Source organism: Varanus komodoensis, unplaced genomic scaffold (genome assembly GCF_004798865.1).
Source record: "Varanus komodoensis strain SLA01 unplaced genomic scaffold, ASM479886v1 scaffold2, whole genome shotgun sequence".
Taxonomy (NCBI): Eukaryota; Metazoa; Chordata; class Lepidosauria; order Squamata; family Varanidae; genus Varanus; species Varanus komodoensis.
Window position 1 is genome coordinate 7,647,265 of NW_025335568.1, and position 19,006 is coordinate 7,666,270.

A 19,006-nucleotide genomic window follows, 5' to 3' on the forward strand; every position below is an offset into this window, starting at 1 on the left:
TCCCCTTCTTCTTTTGCCATCTATTGTTCCCAGCATTAGGCTCTTCTCCAGAGAGTCCTTCCTTCTTATTAGGTGGCCAAAGTATTTGAGTTTCATCTTCAGTCTCTGGCCTTCTAAAGAGCAGTCAGGGTTGATCTCCTCTAGGACTGACCAGTTTGATCGCCTTGTGGTCCAAGGGACTCACAGGAGTCTCCTCCAACACCACAATTCAAAGGCCTCAATTCTTCGGCACTCAGCCTTCCTCATGGTCCAACTTTCACAGCCATGCATTGCAACTGGGAAAACCATAGCCTTGACTATACGCAGTTTTGTTGGCAGGGTGATGTCTCTGCTTTTTAGTATGCTGTCTAGATTTGCCATAGCTTTCCTCCCCAGGAGCAACCGTCTTTTAATTTCTTGGCTGTAGGCCCCGCCTGCGGTTATCTTGGAGCCCAGGAAAATAAAATCTGTCACTACCTCCATTTCTTCCCCATCTATTTGCCAGGAAGTGAGAGAACCGGATGCCATGACCTTAGTTTTCTTAATGTTGAGTTTCACACCAACTTTTGCGCTCTCCTCCTTCACCCGCATCAAGAGGCTCTTTAGTTCCTCTTCATGAAGCCATAGTGAATAAGTTCTCTAGGTGTACCAAACACTAGACCCACAAACGAGGGGCCTTTAGGAGGGTCAGGGGAATTCCTATTCATTTATCTATTTGTGGTCTTAGTCTACTCCATCATTCTATTCCCACAGTGGTGGGAAAACCACCAGCAGGACAGGAGTACATCAACAACCTCCCTTTCCTTTTCCCAAGCAGCTCACATACCAAGACATACAGTCCTTGGTATCAGAGCTAATATATAGCTAAGTATGACTAATAGCCATTGATAGCCTTGTCCTTCATGATTCCACTGAATACTCTTTCAAGACCATCCAAGTTAGTAGACAGCATTTCATCTTAAAATAGTGGATTCCATTGTCTGACTCTGTACCATGTGAAAAAGTCCTTCCTGTTCTCTGCCCTGACTCTCCCTGCCTTGCTGGATGGCCTGGGTTCATAATATACTGGAGTGGGGGAACCTGTCTACATCTCTGATGTGACCCACAAATTGTGGGTACTTCCAAGCAGACGGTTCCTCAGTGCTGCTGAACCAAAGGGCATTGTGCAGCTCTTTCCTTCTTCATGGATTGTTCTGTGGGATGGAAAAAGATGGAAGCAGAGGTGAGATGATGCTGGACAGAAGCCCCAAATCTTTCTTCACCTTCTGGTTACTGACCAGAACCCTCCTTATGAAGTTAAGCTCAGGAATATGTAGCTGAGTCCAGTGGTCCATGTAGCCAAAGGGCCTCTGCTCAGATTATTTTATTTATTTATTTATTATTTATTAAAACATTTTTATGCCGCCCCATTCACCAAAGCCTCGGGGCAGCTCACATCATCAAGTTAAAATAATTATAATATAAATTAAAAATATAAATATTAAATTAAAATACAACAATACAGTATAAAATAAGCCGCCCTGGCCAAATAAATTAGCAGGGGTCTTTCTGGTCACCTAAGAACTGAGATCCTCTTAAGGTGAGATGCATAGAATTAAATCTGCCCAGAACCTTCTGCATCCCAAGCATGTACTCTGCCCACTCAGCTACAGCCACCTGGTGGATCACTCAAAGTACAAATATTGTATAGTTCACTGAGAAGAAACATGAGGCTAGCCATTGGTCCTTCAAAACACGGAGGATCAATGTTTCTCTCTTTGTCTTCCATTTCAGTGCTGACTCTCTCCACTACTACCACCTGGAATTTTAAGCCTGAAAATAATGCAGGTTAATGAGGTGGAGGGGGAAACCCTCCTGGTTCTTCAGCCTCTCTAACCTTTTGTAGTGATGAGACACCCCCATGGAATCACAGAATAGTAGAGCTGGAAGAGGGCAAAGGGCCATCAAGTCCAAACCCCCTGCTCAGTGCAGGACTCCAGGTTAAGCCATCCCTCTCAGATGGCTGTCCAGTTGCATCTTGTCCCTTCCTTCTAGAAGGCACATGAGAAGAGCTGGGATGTAGAACATGAGCCCCTCCAGGTACTGCATGACTTCAGCAGCTCCCACCACCCTTAACCATTGGCCATAATGGCTGGAGCAGATGGGCATTGGCATCCAGCAGCATCTTCAAGGGCACATGTTCCTCACCCCTGTTATCTGCTATATGATCGCACAACCATCTCCAACTTGGTGTCCTCCAAATGTTTTGGACTACAAATTCCATCACCCTTCATGGTGAAAGGGGTAACCTCACACATCTCCAGTGCATGATGTTGGGGGAGATGCTCTCTGAGAATGATGGGAGTAGTAGTCCAGCAGACCTGGAGGGCACCAGGTTGGAAAGGTCTGTGATACAGCTTGTTTTGCTACATGTATAAAATCCCAGGCCCCAGTCAAAGGATGCAGAGGCAGAACAGATCTCTGCCTGAAACTGTTTAGTGGAAAGTAGAATCCGGAAAGTTGGTTCCATGACTAGAAGGCTTTCTTTTGTTCAAGAAAAGGAGTGGAATTCTACAGAAGTTTTAATGGGAGGAGATGATTCCCCTTTTCCTGTGTGGTTCTGCTCCAACCAAGGAGTCCATGGATCTCTGGGACAGTTTTTCAGGGGCAGACAGGGCTGGGGAGGGAAGATGGAATTGGCTAAAGTTAGCTTCCTCTCCCTCTCTCTAGAGCTGGACTGGGTAACATATGGCCTGTAAGGCTCACACACCCAATGAGGACTTCATTTTGTCCACCGACTTTTTAAAGAAAAATGTCTGAACAAGATGTCTCTCCTTAGCAGCTTCAAACTGTGCTCTTTTTAACACTATAGGGCCAACACTGATAAGTAAAGGGGTTAATCTACCCTTTTAATGAAATGCATGAAATTCCACAATTCATCTCATGTTCTATACCTAATTTAGGATCATTGCCCTGGGCAACAGTCTTGTAAGCCCTTTGTGAAGCTCTGTTACAGCCACAAAATAATTGCTTTTCAATTATTTGCTTTTCTAGTTATTATATCCTTCTAAAAATAGGACTGCTCCCTTGGAGGATATTGCCCTATAGACGCTGCATTCATGCAGGCAACAAGCCCGTTTCCAAGAATGAGATCTGTTTGAATATCCTTCTGATCAACTAGTTCTGCTGTATTCATTTTTCCACTAGAGATACTGTCCAAGTTCTCATAAATCATCTATTTATAGTGCGCTCCATCCTGAGCAGTGATGCTCATGTTATGACGACCTTACCAATCTCATTTTAAGTCCTCTTTTGTGCTTCATTTTCTAGGTTTCTGTACCAGTTTTCTTCGGACCATAGCTGTACCCCATTGCCATTGCTGCTGGCTTACACAAACAGCTACTTATCCACGGTTGGAAGTTGCTGCAACCAGAAACAACCGTCAGTCTGCCTTTTAAGAGAGGTCAGTGCTTCTCTCAGCTCAGATGGATTGCACTTTCTTTGCAATGTCCACTCCCAAAGCCTAAGTACATTTTAACCCCATTCAGTCCCAGCAATGTCAAGGCACAATGAAGTCAGAGTCGTTTTATGACTTATTCTACTCATCCGGCATTGCCACAGGGCATAGTGGATTTGGGCTTTTTTAGAGGGGGCATTGGGGTTCCTGCTTTCCTGCTCTGGTGCTAAGCCAGAATTTGGGGTTCTGTCATAGGAATTGTCCAACAGTGCCCGGAAACCAGAATCACCAGACAGCAGAAATCTCAGGAATGTGGAATCTGTGAGGGAGCTGTCCAACAACTTATAGAAAACTGCCAAGGTCCTGTTGGTAGGTGGTTCAGGCTTCAGGGTAGGGGACCTGGACCTTGTCCTGAATGGGGTTGCACTCCCTCTTAGGGACAGGGCCCGCAGCTTGGGAGTGCTCCTCGACCCAAAGGTATCATTGGAAGGTCAGGTGACTGCGGTGGCAAGGAGCGCTTTCCTTCAGCTTTCCTTCAGCTGCGTCCCTACCTGGAGAATGATTGCCTGGCGACAGTGCCACATGCATTGGTTACTTCCCAGTTGGACTTCTGTAACATGCTCTACGTGGGGCTGCCCTTGAAGACAGTCCGGATACTTCAGATGGTGCAAAATAGAGCTTCCAGGTTGCTGACGGGGACTGGGTGTTGTTCTCATAAAACCCCACTCCTCTGTCAGCTTCACTGGCTCCCCATCGAAGTCCGGGCCCAATGCAAGGTGCTGGTTATCACCTATAAAGCCCTCAACAACTTGGGACCTGGTTATCTAAAGGAGCGCCTGTGGCCATATTTGCCCTCCTGCCCCTTGAGATCAGCAGCAGAGGCCCTCCTCCGGGAGCCTTCTGTGAGAGATATCAAGAAGCAAAGTACCCGGAGGAGGGCTTTCTCTGTGGTGGTGCCCAATTTATGGAATGCGCTACCCAGAGAGGTCTGCCTGACGCCGTCGTTATTTGTTTTTCGGCGCCAGGCCAAGACCTTTTTATTTAAACAATATTTTAATTGCTAATTTTATTTATTGGTTTTAAATTATTATGCCAGGATGTTTCCAGTTTTTATATGTATTTGTATAGATATTTATTTATATGTTGGAAGCCGTCCTGAGGCTTATGCGAATGGGACGGCATACAAAAATTCCAAATAAATAAATAAATGGGAAAAACACTGAAATTGGAGTTTCCCGGCTGCTAGTGATAGCTACCTCTAGGGATGCAGGAGAATTTTGTTTCGGTCTACAGGTCTACAAAATGCCCATTTGTAATCCCAAATGCAACTGTGTGCTGGAGTGCATTTGCTCCAAAACTGTTGGCAAATTCCAACCCATTTGTGAAATGAGTCCCAGGAAAATGCATGACTTTCTCAAAACGGACAACTGCTAAATCACCCACACTATGATCCATGGGGAAAATTTGGAAAGATTGGGGATTTTTTCTGCCATGGCTGCTTGTTTTGCACAGCCCTTCCGTTCATGCAAAATGAACCGCAATCACAAAATTGAGAACGTGGGCCTTGGGACTTCCTCCAAAAGCGAAATTTGGCCTTCAGGGTGAAAGTGGATTCCCAGCTCTTATCCTACAAAATCGTCGGGAATGAGAAGGACGGCTGCTTTGGGTGCTCATTCTCAAGGACTGCTGGCTGGACTTCGGAAGAGTCAGAATCAGGATGCAGAGCAAAATCGGGGAAGGGGTGCTGGGAATGTGAGCCAAGCAGAGACGCTGAGATGAGAGAAGCAGAGGTGCTTCAAAGTTAGCCATTTTGGCTAATTGGGCAGGACATTAATCTAATTAATAAATTATCTCAAAACCAGACTCCCCAGGTGGACAAGCAGTCCATGGGAAGAACAAAGATGTACAGCTGGTGGGAAGGGACTTAGAACAGGGGAGTTTCTCAAACACAGAGGAGGCAGCTGTGGTTCCTGACCCCATTACGCACTGCCAGCAGAGGAGGGTGGTCCAAATAGAGGATTGGCACATGGGGAGGAGCTGTGCTCACTTTCAGAAGCCCCCTCCCAAAGGGACGGGGCCAATGCATGCTCATAAGGAGTTCCTGGAGGTGATTACTTGATTGGGCTCAAGAAACCACTCTGTGACTGCTCAGAGATCCACTCTGGCTCTTTTGTGCTTTTTGGCCAATAAAGAACTCCTTGCAAGGAAAACAGCATATGGCTTTTGAATGTGTGAAGGAGGGACCCTGGCTCACGACAGTAATGTAACCCAGGGGTGATTCCTAGTGGGGATTCTCACAACTGCACCACCTCCGGGGGGTGGGAGTGAGTGGTTATCATTTCTATCTTACAGTTGGTGTTCTAGGCTGCCAAACCGGGCTTCCTTGTGACTGTTCAACTCTGTAAACAGGGCTTCCAGATCCAGACTCAGGGCTCTGGCTGGTAAGCTGAGCCAAAAACTGACCGTCACCACACAGAGCTGTATTTCTGGCCCCCATTTCTGAGTGCACTTCTGGAGCAGCTTGACAGTGCCACCCCCACAGCGAACGGCGCAGGAGTTTAATCTCTGATCCATGAACCTCTTCCGTCTATTTTACAGGCTCTGCAGAAGGCATCCCTACGGACCCTGATGCATCTGTCCAACAAGGCATGCTCCCGCTATGCTTTCCTTGGGCAAAACAAAACAAGACTCAGGTACCGAGAAAACCATGCATTTACGCAATATGGGATTGTGCATTTATGGCCAATGAGACAATTCAGCAGTTTAGTAACTGAATCTCAGGGACAGGTGCTTCTAGTTTACTGTGAAGCATGGAAAGCACTATCTGGGTTTGAGTAATCAAGATGCAACAGAGTAAAGAAGGTGGGATGGGACTGGTTTTGGCTGCATATCTGAACTGGCGTGGTTAACCACTTTACTCAAAGCACAGCAATGGAAGAGAAATCCTAATCCTTGGAGGATTCTCTCTCGAGAAAATGGGCACTAACATTTCTCTACATCAGGCTTGTTCTTTTCAAAATTGAAAGGATTGATTGGGTATCTTAATGTCACAAATACACTTTGCTTGAAACGCTGTCATTTTGGTGGGAGAAATGGTCCTTTCATGTCACACACAAGGAATGGATAATGAGCATTTGACAGCAGTTAAATGACATGTGCCATCAGATTCATAATCTACAGATGCCCTTAAATCCATAAACTTTAGACTATGACAGCCCTGCAGAAACAAGGCAAGCAAATCTGAACAGCAAGAGGTCCATAGAAGAATAGCCTTCCTTTGGAAAGAGTGACTCCCACGTGGATGAAAATCAGCGTGATTGATGCAAATGTACATTAGTGCAGGTCTGGAGGCCAGAACCCATGGGGGGCAGGGTCAAGTGACTCATCTGGCCAGTGACTGGGAGGCACAGCACAAGTGCTGCTGGTGAGCAGAGTCCATCTGTCAGGCAGCGAGTGCTTTTAGACGAGGCCAGGCAAAAATGCAAGCTCAGTTTCCAAACATGTATCTGGAGTACTGTGTCCAGTGCTGGGTGCAACAGTTCAAGAAAGATGCAGACAAACTGGAAAAGGATTCAGATGAGGGCACAAGGATGATGAGTGGATTGGAAACAAAGCCTGGTGAGACGAGACTGAAAGAACTGGGCGTGCTTTGCCGTGTGAAGAATGAGGATAGGATAGCTTTCTTTCTTTCAACCTTTCTTTGAAAGGTTGTCACAAAGGAGGGCCAAGAGAGACGATCACGGAAGAACGGGCTCAAGTTGCGGGAAGCCAGCAGCTGACTGTTAGAGCAGTATGCCAGTGGAACCCCTGACCCATGGAGGTTGTGGGCTCTCCCACACAGGGGGCACTCAGGATGCTTCTGGACGGCCTTCTGAGGGGGATGGTTGAAGCTGGAGTCCTGAACTGAGCAGGGCCATGGACCAATGGCCTTCCTGCCCCCTTCCAACTCTACTATTCTGTGAGTCAATGAACAGAGATAGAGTCAGCAGGACCAAGGACAGCTCCCAAGTAGCAAGAGGTTGCTCCTATGAGTTTGGTGCCAAACAGAGCTTTCCTGTCTCCATATCAATCTTGCTATCCGTCCTGGACCTTGCTCCCACTCTAGGAGTGGAGCTATCACCAATTCAGATGGGTCAACTGCATCTTGGGCAAGACTTGTCATGAAGTTCTGATCATATAATATTCCCTGGAGAGATTTAGACTTGGGAGACTGAAGCATGGGAGGTCAGAAATGCTGAAAATGGGGCCCTGCCTACTGGATCATGCTTCAGTGTCAACCGAGGGACCTGCACCCAGCTTCGCTGTGGACTGAATCTCCTGGCCATGCACAGAGTACCCACGAGCTGCTGGGTCCACCCACCTCACCGACACGGATGTCCCAGGCCACTGCTGGAATCAGGGGCATGACAACATGTATGTTGCAAACAAGTATTGGGAGGAGATCATTTATTTATTTAAAACATTTTTATGCCGCCCCCATCACAACAAAGCCTCGGGGCGGCTCACAACAAGAACAAAATATACAACTATAACAAATTATACAATAAAAATATTAAAACCTGGTGCATCTCGGCTTAAAAGATTTAAAATCCTATAAATAACCAATAAATTAACAATTAAAATAAGTTTTAAATAAAAAGGTCTTAGCCTGGTGCCGAAAAACAAATAGCGACGGCGCCAGGCGGGCCTCTCTGGGGAGCACATTCCATAGATTGGGTGCCACCGCAGAGAAAGCCCTCCTCCGGGTACTCACCCTCCTAATATCCTTCACGGAGGGTTCCCGGAGAAGGGCATCTGTTGCTGATCTCAAGGGGCGGGAGGGCATATATCATGGCTACATCTGTGGCATATACGATTTTGCTGCTACAGTATGAACATGATGATGGTGCTGGTGATCAACTGATTGATTTTAAAGATGCTAAGAAGAATCAAGCCGTCTGCTGTGGAGTAGCTAAACTGATCTAAACTCTCCCTTATTTTGTGTGCCCACGTCTAGCTACCTCATAACACTTACCCAGAGAAGTCCAAATGCTTTATTAGAGGATGTCTTATATTTAGCTGAAGATGCTTCCAATTTGCTCTCCAAGTGCTGTGATTCATTGGAAGGAGATTGCATCCAGTCTGAGGTGGGTGTTCAGCAACATCAGCATGTTCACATTCAATGGTCGCCATAGCTCTACCGAAAACACCTGAGAAGTATGCACCTAGCAGTGAAGGCACAGCCCTCTTGGACTGAAAATCCACCATGTGCAGGATTTACTGGACTGTACCACCTCATGTTGGACTGTGCCACTTCCAGATGCGCCGTTATATTAGGGGTAACTGATTTAGCCTAGTTTCCTCCTTGAGATGCCAGTGTTCTAGATAGGGAATCATGTTCCTACATGTGGGCCTAAAACAGGCAACTTCCCCCAGTTTTCCAACATGGCGCAATTGTGTCAGAGCTGCTGCATGTGAATCTGTTGACCAGGCCACAAAGCAAACTGCATGTCCCTGGAGATAAGTCTCCTTGTTTCAGTGGGACTTACTTTCAAGTTAGTCTTCATGGTGTTGTAGCCTTCGTCCAAGAAGTCCAAGAGGAATGCAAATAGAAATATTTGTGGGTGCTCACTTGTTCTTCCATTCCAGTGAGGGTTGGCTATGCTGCTTCAGAAGATACTTTCCCAACCCCACACTCAATGCTTGGTACACCTTTTTGCAACTAGGGGTACCAAACAGCACATCCCCTTTAGAACTTTTCTTTCACTCTCTGTCACAGCTTCCCCCGACCCCGCAGATGTGTTGGGCTACCAACTCCCATCAACAGCCACCATTTCCAGCATGCTGATTTGTTTTGCTGCTGACACACCGACAGGTTTTCTCAGCAAGCCTTCCCACCAGACCACGGCAAAGGCCCTGCTTTGCTGCCACACAAAACAGGGCCAGGTTGGGCCCATTGCAGCCTTTCAGCCACCTCTTGCTCACCACCACTCTAAAAAGTCCAAGCAAGTAAGCAAAACTAAAAGATGGCTCCACCTGGTGCTTCCTAGATGCTTCCCATAAGCCCCAGCCATCATGGACCATTTTCAGGGATTATGGGAGGCATAGCCCAGAACATCCGGGGGGCGGGGATGACAAGTTTCCCACCCCACCCGGAGGGCTCAAGGGACACAATACCCAGTGGCGTATAGTGGATCTACCATGCCTCCTGCGAAAGAAACATGAAACAGGCGTGGCACCAGCAGCCTCGCCCCATGTCCTGGCTTTCCCCTGCGAGGTTCGAAAGTCATTCTTCACCAGGCATTGAATCTCCTGGGAGGAGACTCCACTGGGAGGCGATGGTGAGGTGGAGAAACATGACAGGAGGGGGAAGCCAAGCAGGTTTTCCAGGAAATCGATTTGGTTTGCAGACTGTTAGCGCAAGGAGCCAAGGTAGAAAACTCTGCGGCTTTATCCTAGCAGTCCCTGCTGCAGTACGCACATAGGACGCGGTTGCCTCTGCCCCACTTACCGTCATGTTCGGGTCAGTTTGGTTGCAAACTCGTTGTTTACCCTTTTCTTGATTTCTTTTTTATCTCCAGTTGTTCGCGTTCACCCTCAAACTCTGCAGTAAACTCTCCGCTCACGACCAAAGGGTTGCTGACTGCTGCAGCCAGCACGGCAACTGCACAATCTATCAGTGCATCGACTCCCTCCCCTGGGACAAGCTCCCCAAAAGTCTGGATTTAACACCAACAAATCACGAAGCCATCTGTGGTAAAGGGCAACAGCAGGAATTCGATCGGTAAGTAGATTCATAATGCACTTGCCATTCATTTATTTAGCACATTCAAATCCTGCCTTTTTCCATTTCAAGGAACGCAAGATGGATTATATAATTCTCCTCCTCCACTGAGTCTTCTCCTCGCAACAACAACCCTGTGAGGTAGGTTACCCTGAGAGAGTGAGACTGGCCCAGAGTCACCCAGTGAGTTCCATGGCCAAGCGGGGACTGGAACCTGGATCTCCTGAGTCCCCGCCCTGCACCCTTAGCCACTACACCGCCCTGGCTTGTGGAAGCAGTTCATGCCTGCCACGCTCTCAGCTTTTGCATCAGTAGCCACATCTCTTGCCTGCAAATAGTGCAACTACTGCCGGGTTCAATTTAACTGCAGGACTGGAATGCAGCAGGTCTGAGTTGTAGTCTGAAAGAGCCAGGGGTCAGACGAGATGGCCCGGGAGACCCCTTCTGACTCACTCTGTTTCTATGTTTCTAGTCTTCCATTAGCTATGAATCTCACTGGGTGACTTTGGACCAATCACTGACTTTCAGCCTAATCTACCTCACAGGGTTGTTGTGAGGATAATATTAAGGAGAGGAGGAAGAACCGCCTTGTAAGGAAAAGGTGGCACAGAAATTGGATGGATGGATGGATGGATGGAGCCCTATGCATGTGTAGAAAAAGAAAAAAGAGGTCATAGTGGTATTTGTAAAGACAAGTTTGCATGTAGGGTTGATTTTAATTCTGCTTTTACTGTAAGCACAGATGGAAAGTGTGAGGAAACTTTCTTATTTGTCTCCCATACTGTAAATAGAACTTGGTGGTTTAACTAATCCAGCTTCCGAGATTGCCACAATTTTCCAAAGATCAGCTTAGCACTTATCTCTCTTCAATTCCTCTTTGAATTAGTTTGTTCTGCACAAAAGTCCCTGATAAAGAACAGGTGGTTTGAAGTTGCTTGTTTCAAGAAAGTGGAACATTTTTCAAGCACACATTTTGGAAACGTGAGCACTAGTTCAAGAACTTGCTGACCTTTTCAGATGAAACACATTCCTGTTCAAATCCAGGATTCGAACCCAAATTGTATTTGTGATGGAATTGCAAGCAGACATGAAATTCTCACATATCCCAAATATCTGCCTCTGTATTTTGCTATGAAGTTCGCCCATGTCCTCCAAATGATATCCTGAAAATAATAACAAATGATATCCTGAAAATCAAGACACTGTTGCATAGGATCAGGTATAAAAGGGAAGACTTGAAGTCCCAGGTGCCCAGTGCCTCCTCCAAAATGTTCTGGGCCTCCTTCCTTCCTTTCTTTCTCTTACAGCATGATCTTTCACTTTGCTCGCACATTTACACGTGCTCCAGAGGGCATCCTCACTCTCATGAATGATGCTGTCCAAAAGGTAGCGGACATGTGTTGCCAGGCCGAAGATGTCCGTGCTTGTTTTGATGCGAAGGTAAAGCACAATCACGTCCACAGGGACCTATTGACACATGCACAGTCCATCTCATAGCTAGGGACAGACAGATGTCTTCTGCATTCATATTTTTCAAATCTGAAGAGTTTTCTGTCCTGTTTGTGAAAAAATAAAATACAATGCAATTTTGGCAAGTGGTTATCAACACAGAAGGAAACAATATATTTGCCCACCTGCACTGGCCAAACTCGATAAATAGAGCTATTCTTCTTCCTCCCTGCCATGAAGCTGTCAAAGCTGAGGACCATACGGGGTGGGGAAAGGAAGAGCACTGATACAGCTGTGATAATCCCAGAGTATGGCCTGAAGGAATGTCAGGCATCTGCCATGATGAAGCTAAGCAGGTCTAGAACTGGCCAGGGCTTGGAGGAGAGACCACCTGGGAACCACATGTGGCCACCTTGAGTTCCACGATGGTAAAAAGATGGGATAGAGATACGAGGTGTGTCCAGAAAATCATGAGAATGAAGTCCCTGTGCTCAAGAAGGGCTCTGTGAAGGGAGAAGCTGGCCAAGGTCGCTTGGAGTGGGGTGCCAGATGCACATGAGAACATTGATCAGTCGCATTCCAGCCTTGTCAGAGTCAAGACATTCTTTGTGACACCCTGTTCAAGTGCCTCGCATTAAGAGAAATGCAAGTGCGTTCGGAACAGCGGTACGCCATAAAGTTGTGTGAAACTGGGTAAAAGTGCATCAGAAATGGTGAAGAATGGAAAAATCACTGGAATCATTGTGTACACTCACAAGGTGCATACTTTGAAGGAGATAGTGTTCAACTGTAAAGTTTTGGAATAGAAGAATTTTTAAAATATTATTCTCATTACTTTATGGACACACCTCATATAATAAACAAATAAACCATGGTCTGACTGGGTATGAGGCACCTTTCTATGTAAGTGTTCCTATAATGCATTCCTATACTGCACAACTTAGAAATGTAGAAACATAGAAATGGAGCAAGTCAGAAGGGGTCTCCCGGGCCATCTAGTCTGACCCCCGGCACCAGCCGGCTCTGCTCACGACATGCCCACCATGTGGACGTCCAGCCTGTCCTTGAACACCATGTGCATGTCTAGTGGCTGATCACATGACTAAATGCACCCAGGTTTTTTTATATCCTCCCTGCATATAGAAAGCTAGCCCACCTTTCCCTGCATGCTAATTTTCTGTGTGTGGGGATAGTTGGTAGTGGCCCCTTTAATCCCACCCCAAAAAAAAATGTGGTATCCCACGGCTTCTGTTAGAGACTGCAGTGAGGCCTATCATACCAAGAAGCCTTCAATGAGATCTTTATTTTACTTTTTGACACATGAAGTTCCTTCCCTGAAGCACTTTTCTGCCTTTCTTTCCCCTCTCCAGAATCCAGAGGCAACAGCCGATATATTAGAAATGCTTTCCAAAGGAGCTGAGCTGTGCAATGATTACACAGATCACAGTTTCCAAGAATTTAAGAACAGGTGGGTGTGAAGTTCCAGAAAAGTGGTGACCATGTTTCTTATGATAGAGATCTTAGACATATTTCATCTGGTCCCTACAATAAAGAATATTGCCTTGTTATTAACCTGATTGCATTGATGGGGGAACTAGATTGTTGCTATAGCTAAAATTGTGAGCTGTTTGCACCCTGTTCAGAGCTTAGCCATGAGCCTTAAGTGAGATGCCCGTCTCTTGGCTTCAATTTTGCAGAACAGTTTTGCATTTGACTGGAGCAAAAAGAAGCATCACTCACTGTGAATGCACACTAGGAATAGAAGGACATTTCAGCAAGAGCACATCCCCGATGGATCAAGGGTGTGAGCTGCGGGCAGCAAGCACCACCTCAAAAGTGCCATTCACACGTCTTTCTTGCACTGGGCAGTGTGCCCCTTCCAAGGCTGCCCCACCCTGACGTGTGTTCCTTGAATGAAAATGCAGTTATGCATCTCATTCCCTTCCCAATTCTCATTTCCTTTTAGGGCACAATCCTATGGCTGCTAGACAGCATCTAGGTGGCCACAAGATTTCCCTAAGTCCCAGCTCCAACCTTGGAAATGTGCTCCAAAATTGGAGTGGAAGACTATGAATTCAGGGTGCCCTCGCTCCACCCTCACCGCCGGTGCAGGAAGGACCACACCGGCTGTGCCTCCAAAGTTGCGTGACGACCTCAGAGACAGGCGTTTGAGGCTGGGAGGGGAGAAGATGGGCACCCAAGGCATGCTGGTGACTCCTCAGCATCCAGCCCTCGTGCCCTGGGGCTGCAGGGAGGGAGAGCAGCAGAGGCCACCTTCTCTCTGCTGTCCTTGTGCACTCCAGGAAGCATGCCGTCCTCTTGGCCGGAGGGGGTATGAGCTGCACATTAAGCTGTACTGCCAATCACAGGCACGTTTATGGTACAATCCAGTGCACATTCCCTTTGTTCTGAGTGGGGCTCACTTCCCTGTATGCAGTGCGTGTGGAACTGTGGCCTCAATCAGGGAATTGGTTAGGCGGTTGAAGGTGCAGCTCTCCACAGAGTTAGACAGAAAGAACTCCTACAACTACTAGCATTCTCTGAAACTAAAGGTTGAACAAAAGCCACATGCACACAGCAATTTAAGGTCTTAGCTAAACTTCTGCACCAGCAAATATGGTTTGCAGTCGGTGATATCATACTCCCCTCGCTTATTACTGTGTCGCGCTTTCCCTTGGCCTTTGGTCCACATCCTTTACCTTGGTGGGTTGGACAAATCCTCTGGCATCGAGAATGTTTTATGGCATTCTGGTTATGTGGATGGAATGAAGTTTGGCCAGACCAACTGATGCCCTCTGGCACCTGCCTCCTTGCTCCTGTGCGCTCAGGGAGGGGTGTGAGTTTCTTGCTTTGAGGTCTGCTTGTATGAGCAACATGGCTGTGTTTAACTATACCGCAGGCTACGAGAGAGCTATCTGAAGAAGTTTCCCACTGCTACAGAAGATGCTGTTTCTGCACAGGTGGAGCAGAGGGCCAATTTCGCATCCATTTGCTGCCATCTGAATGCGCCTCCATCATATTGCGGCATGAAGGTAAAGCCCCATTTCTCAAATGCAACTTTTGGAGGAAAGATGCTCTCCTTGTCTGGAACCCTGGGATCCTACAGATCAGGGATCCAAATGGCCCCAAAGTCCTATATTTATTTATTTAGAAAATTTCTATGCCGCCCCATTCACCGAAGCCTCGGGGCGGCTCACAAACATAAATAACTTCAATTAAAATAATATAAATTAACAGTATAAAATAAGTCACCCTGGCCAAAGAATAAAATAAATAAATACTATTAACAGTGAAAATGACATTTAAATAAAAAGGTCTTCGCCTGGTGCCGAAAAACAAATAACGACGGTGCCAGGCGGACCTCTCTGGGGAGCGCATTCCATAGATTGGGCGCCACCGCAGAGAAAGCCCTCCTCCGAGTACTTACCCTCCTAATTTCTTTCACGGAGGGTTCCCAGAGAAGGGCCTCTCCTGCAGATCTCAAGGGGTGGGCGGACGTATATGGACATAAGCGCTCCTTCAGGTAACCAGGACCCAAGCCGTTTAGGGCTTTATAGGTCATCACCAACACCTTGAACTGGGCCCGGACTTCAGTGGGGAGCCAGTGAAGCTGACGGAGGACTGGAGTCATGTGAACATAACACCCAGTCCCCATCAGCAACCTGGCAACTCTATTTTGAACCAATTGAAGTATCCGGACCGTCTTCAAGGGCAGCCCCACGTAGAGCGCGTTACAGAAGTCAAGTCAGGAAGTCACCAACGCGTGTGTCACTGTCGCCAGGCAGTCGTAGTCCAGGGAGGGGCGCAGCTGATGGATCAGCCGAAGCTGAATGCTCAGAGGTCTACTCATACTACTGTTCCTTGCTCTGCAAATGCCCATAACTAATTTGCAGATATCTGGGGCAGTGCCATGGAAGCTGTCTGGGGTGGGGGGGACTGTCAGTACATTCTGCACAGGATGCTGTTTCATCCATGCATGCATGAAAGCTGCTTAGAAATCTGTATCATCAAAACGGCATTTTAAGTGGCTGGGATTAAGAAGAAAGAAATAAAAACAAATAGTAGGTTTCTAGTCCTTAAGATTCTGCACAAAACCCTGAAAACACAGCTTGGGCCACATGCACAGAAATGGAACAACTCAGGAAGAAATTGTCTGTCCAATTCTGGACAGAAAAAGGCATTGACTCCATGCTCTGTAGCATACATGGCACTCCTCAACCTGATTTTGACAGAAGCCAGTGCTAATTCATGGTCTGTTTGTTCGGTGTTATCTCTTTGGAATAGAATCATATGTCTTACCTGTCCATCTTCTGGATGTTGCGCTAGCATCATCCTTGTAGAAGAGGAGATAATCTGAGCTACATTTCCTCTGGTTAAGGAAGAAGCAAATCCTTGATAAGCCAGACCAAAGAAGGGAAATTCTGCCTGGAATTCAGCTCTCTTGTGCTCGCCAGATTTCTTCCTTGTGCTCAGCCCCAGCCTTGGAAGCAAGCTGAGATCAAGTGTGTGCATGCTCAGGATCACTGGCAGGCGCCTTCTTTGCTGAATTCTTGCACAAAGCGTGCCATGCCTGCAAGTTGCATGTGCAGAAGCAGGACTCTGCTTGCACTGGGAGTGCGTGGGAGCTGGACAGAGAGTATGCAAGCTGGCCTCACCAGTCACGCTTGCACAAATGGATTCAGCCTTCAGAGTCACAGTTGTTTGTGTGCATTTCTCAAACTTGCATATGTTCTTGAGACGGGATAAGGGGGACTCTATTTTTCATGTGCTGCTCTATGCAAGTATATCCCATTTTGTTTGTTCTTTGCGAAGCCGGGTGTCTCTGTCCTACATCACTACAAGGGGTGCTCTTTGCCATATTTGCAGGCGCCTTAGAAGACCTTCCGCTCCGCACAAACCCAAGGTTTTCCTGAGCCATCCAAGCTGACCAGCTCAACGCCTTGTGCCTATTGAATCCTTAATAAAACCTACATTTCCATCGCTGCGGAAAGAATGCACATGATTTCAACAGCATATGCTTTAAATTGTTTCACCTCAGTAGGTTCATGTAGGCAGAGAACATTGTGAAAAACTGAAAATGTAGCTCATTTCCAACACCCTGGTCCCGCTGAGAATGCGGGACCAGACAGGAAAAGTAAAAATAAAGGGTGAGTTTCTGCATGGGTCAGCAGTGAGCCCTGTGAAGATACTGGTAGATACAATTCATGGACTTCTCCCATGATTCCAGGAGCTGGGTCCATAGTGTTGTTTCTAAAATAGGCTTGGTATCAGTTCTGATAGACACAGTTTCTCAATTGAGGCTTTTCAGGGGTCAGATTCTACTGGCTGAGATGTGCCTGAAGACAGAAGGGGAAGGGCCAAAGGCAAAGGGGGTGAGGCTACATAAGAAGGGTTGGGCCATGTGCATGTAAGACACCACCACTGAAAAGGCCCTGTTCCAAAAAAACCCCAACCGAACTTCAAGAGGAAATGAGGCTATTTGAAGAATTTCAGTATTTATGAATTCTGGGATGTTCAGGGCCCAGAATCCTGATCTGGTGGGGACCTTATTTCTTCACCAGCTGTCTTTCTTCATGACTGTCTGAACCAATGCCATTCCTGGCTCAAAAAGAAAAAAATCAAATTGTGTTTCAAAGTGCCTACGTTGAGAGAAAGAATATTTTAAATTGTGCACATTAGATGCAAATTTGCATATAGATTCAAAACAGGAACAGACCAATGAGGAAATGGGATGGAACAGGTTTATGGGCAAATGGATGGAAAGGTACAAGGACTGGAAATAGATAGATTTGCTTGTCCCTAAGAGGGAATAAAACATGGAGCAAGGATACAGGCACTTTACAGGAAAGAGAACCGCAGGTCTGGGAAGTTTCCCAATCACTGTGTAAAGCAGGTAAGAGAGTTTCCTCCCTGGTTTTTTTATTTATTTTTTTTAACAGGAAAAAACCATGAATACAACACATCACTACAATGATAATATAGCATAGCAAAAACACAATATTTAAAAAGGTGAATGATAAAGTGCCCCCACCCGCTCGGACACCAATACTACCATCACTTAATTCACATATTATAACAATTAATAATATATAATGTACTTCAATTATATCCATATCCCCTCCAGAAATTCATATAATCTTAATTAGGTTTACAGCCTTTGCCTTCTAGCAGTACTGCTGTTACAAAATCTTCCCAAATTTCGTTATATTTATTTGCTTTCATTAACCTTTTTTAATTTTTATTTCTGTTGTCAGTTTAGCATTAATTAGAAACATAGAAAACAGAGCGAGTCAGAAGGGGACTCCCGGGCCATCTAGTCTGACCCCCCGGCTCCAGCCGGCTCCACTCACAACATGCCCACCATGTGCACGTCCAACCTATCCTTGAACACCCGCACCAATGGGGCCTCAACGACCTCCCGTGGAAGCCCATTCCACACCCTCGGGGTCCCGACTGTCAGGAAGTGCTTCCTGGCATCCAAACGAAACGTTGGCTCCCTGAGCTTTGCTCCGTTTACCATATTCCAAATTTCATTATACCATTCATGCCTTTGCAAAACCCAATTCTGTTTCCAATATTTAACTATCACTAGCCTAACTGCCATTATCAAACTTACAATCAATTCTTTCTTAGCTTCATTTATATCTTGTTTTTCAATCAGTAAGAATACAATTCTCAGAGACATTTCTAAGTCTATATCTAAAATTTCTCTAATTTCCTTAAATACCATAATCCAAATCTTTTGTATATTATCACAATCTGGTAAGAAAGTTACCCACAGAACAGGATCCTGTTAGCACAGTCTCAAAGTGAAAGGGTGGTAGGAACCTGCTATGTGAGTCCCAAAACCTAATCAGTTCAGACTAACCGCATGTAAATATGAGTTGGTTTGTAACACATGCATCCGGATCAGAAAATAGCTCAGCCCTTATTAGGAAACATGTAATTATTCAGCCATAAATCCACAGCATGAGAAACCTAAGGCCTCTGAATCTGAACTGCTGAGCATGGTATAAAGTTTGCCACGATTTCCCATAACCAGTATTAAAGCATTTTGAATGCATGCAGAAAGCCCCAGGTTTAATATCAGGTAGGACTGGAAAAACCTAAAACCGGGCCTAAAACCCTAGAAAGGTGCTGCCAGTCTGTGTCAATAACTCGAGCCCCAGACTTCTTGGGTTGGTGGACACATTTGGAATTGTGAGGAAGTCATGGTTTCACAAGATGGCTGCCCCTGGGAAAATATTGCTCTCGTGGGGGCCATGGATGGTCGCAACACATTCATTCCCCAAAAGGCAAACTGGTGGAACTAAGCGAAAGACTCAAATTACTTCCCCGAGAACTTAAATATAAGACCAAGCTCCAAATCACAATACTGC

At 46.2% G+C, this 19,006-nt stretch overlaps 1 protein-coding gene across 1 annotated transcript in view; it reads left to right on the top strand.

The window, feature by feature from the left end:
* The window catches only part of GC (GC vitamin D binding protein), a 32,033-nt gene extending 15,243 nt beyond the window's left edge, over nt 1–16,790 (top strand). Inside the window, exons 5-12 of the mRNA XM_044429608.1 lie at nt 3,289–3,421; nt 6,014–6,108; nt 8,412–8,541; nt 9,976–10,178; nt 11,486–11,618; nt 12,998–13,095; nt 14,527–14,659; nt 16,494–16,790. Of these exons, the coding sequence (XP_044285543.1) occupies nt 3,289–3,421; nt 6,014–6,108; nt 8,412–8,541; nt 9,976–10,178; nt 11,486–11,618; nt 12,998–13,095; nt 14,527–14,659; nt 16,494–16,502 (934 nt within the window). The 3' untranslated portion in view covers nt 16,503–16,790. The remainder of the gene's footprint in view (nt 1–3,288; nt 3,422–6,013; nt 6,109–8,411; nt 8,542–9,975; nt 10,179–11,485; nt 11,619–12,997; nt 13,096–14,526; nt 14,660–16,493) is intronic.
* The last annotated feature ends 2,216 nt before the right edge of the window (nt 16,791–19,006 follow it).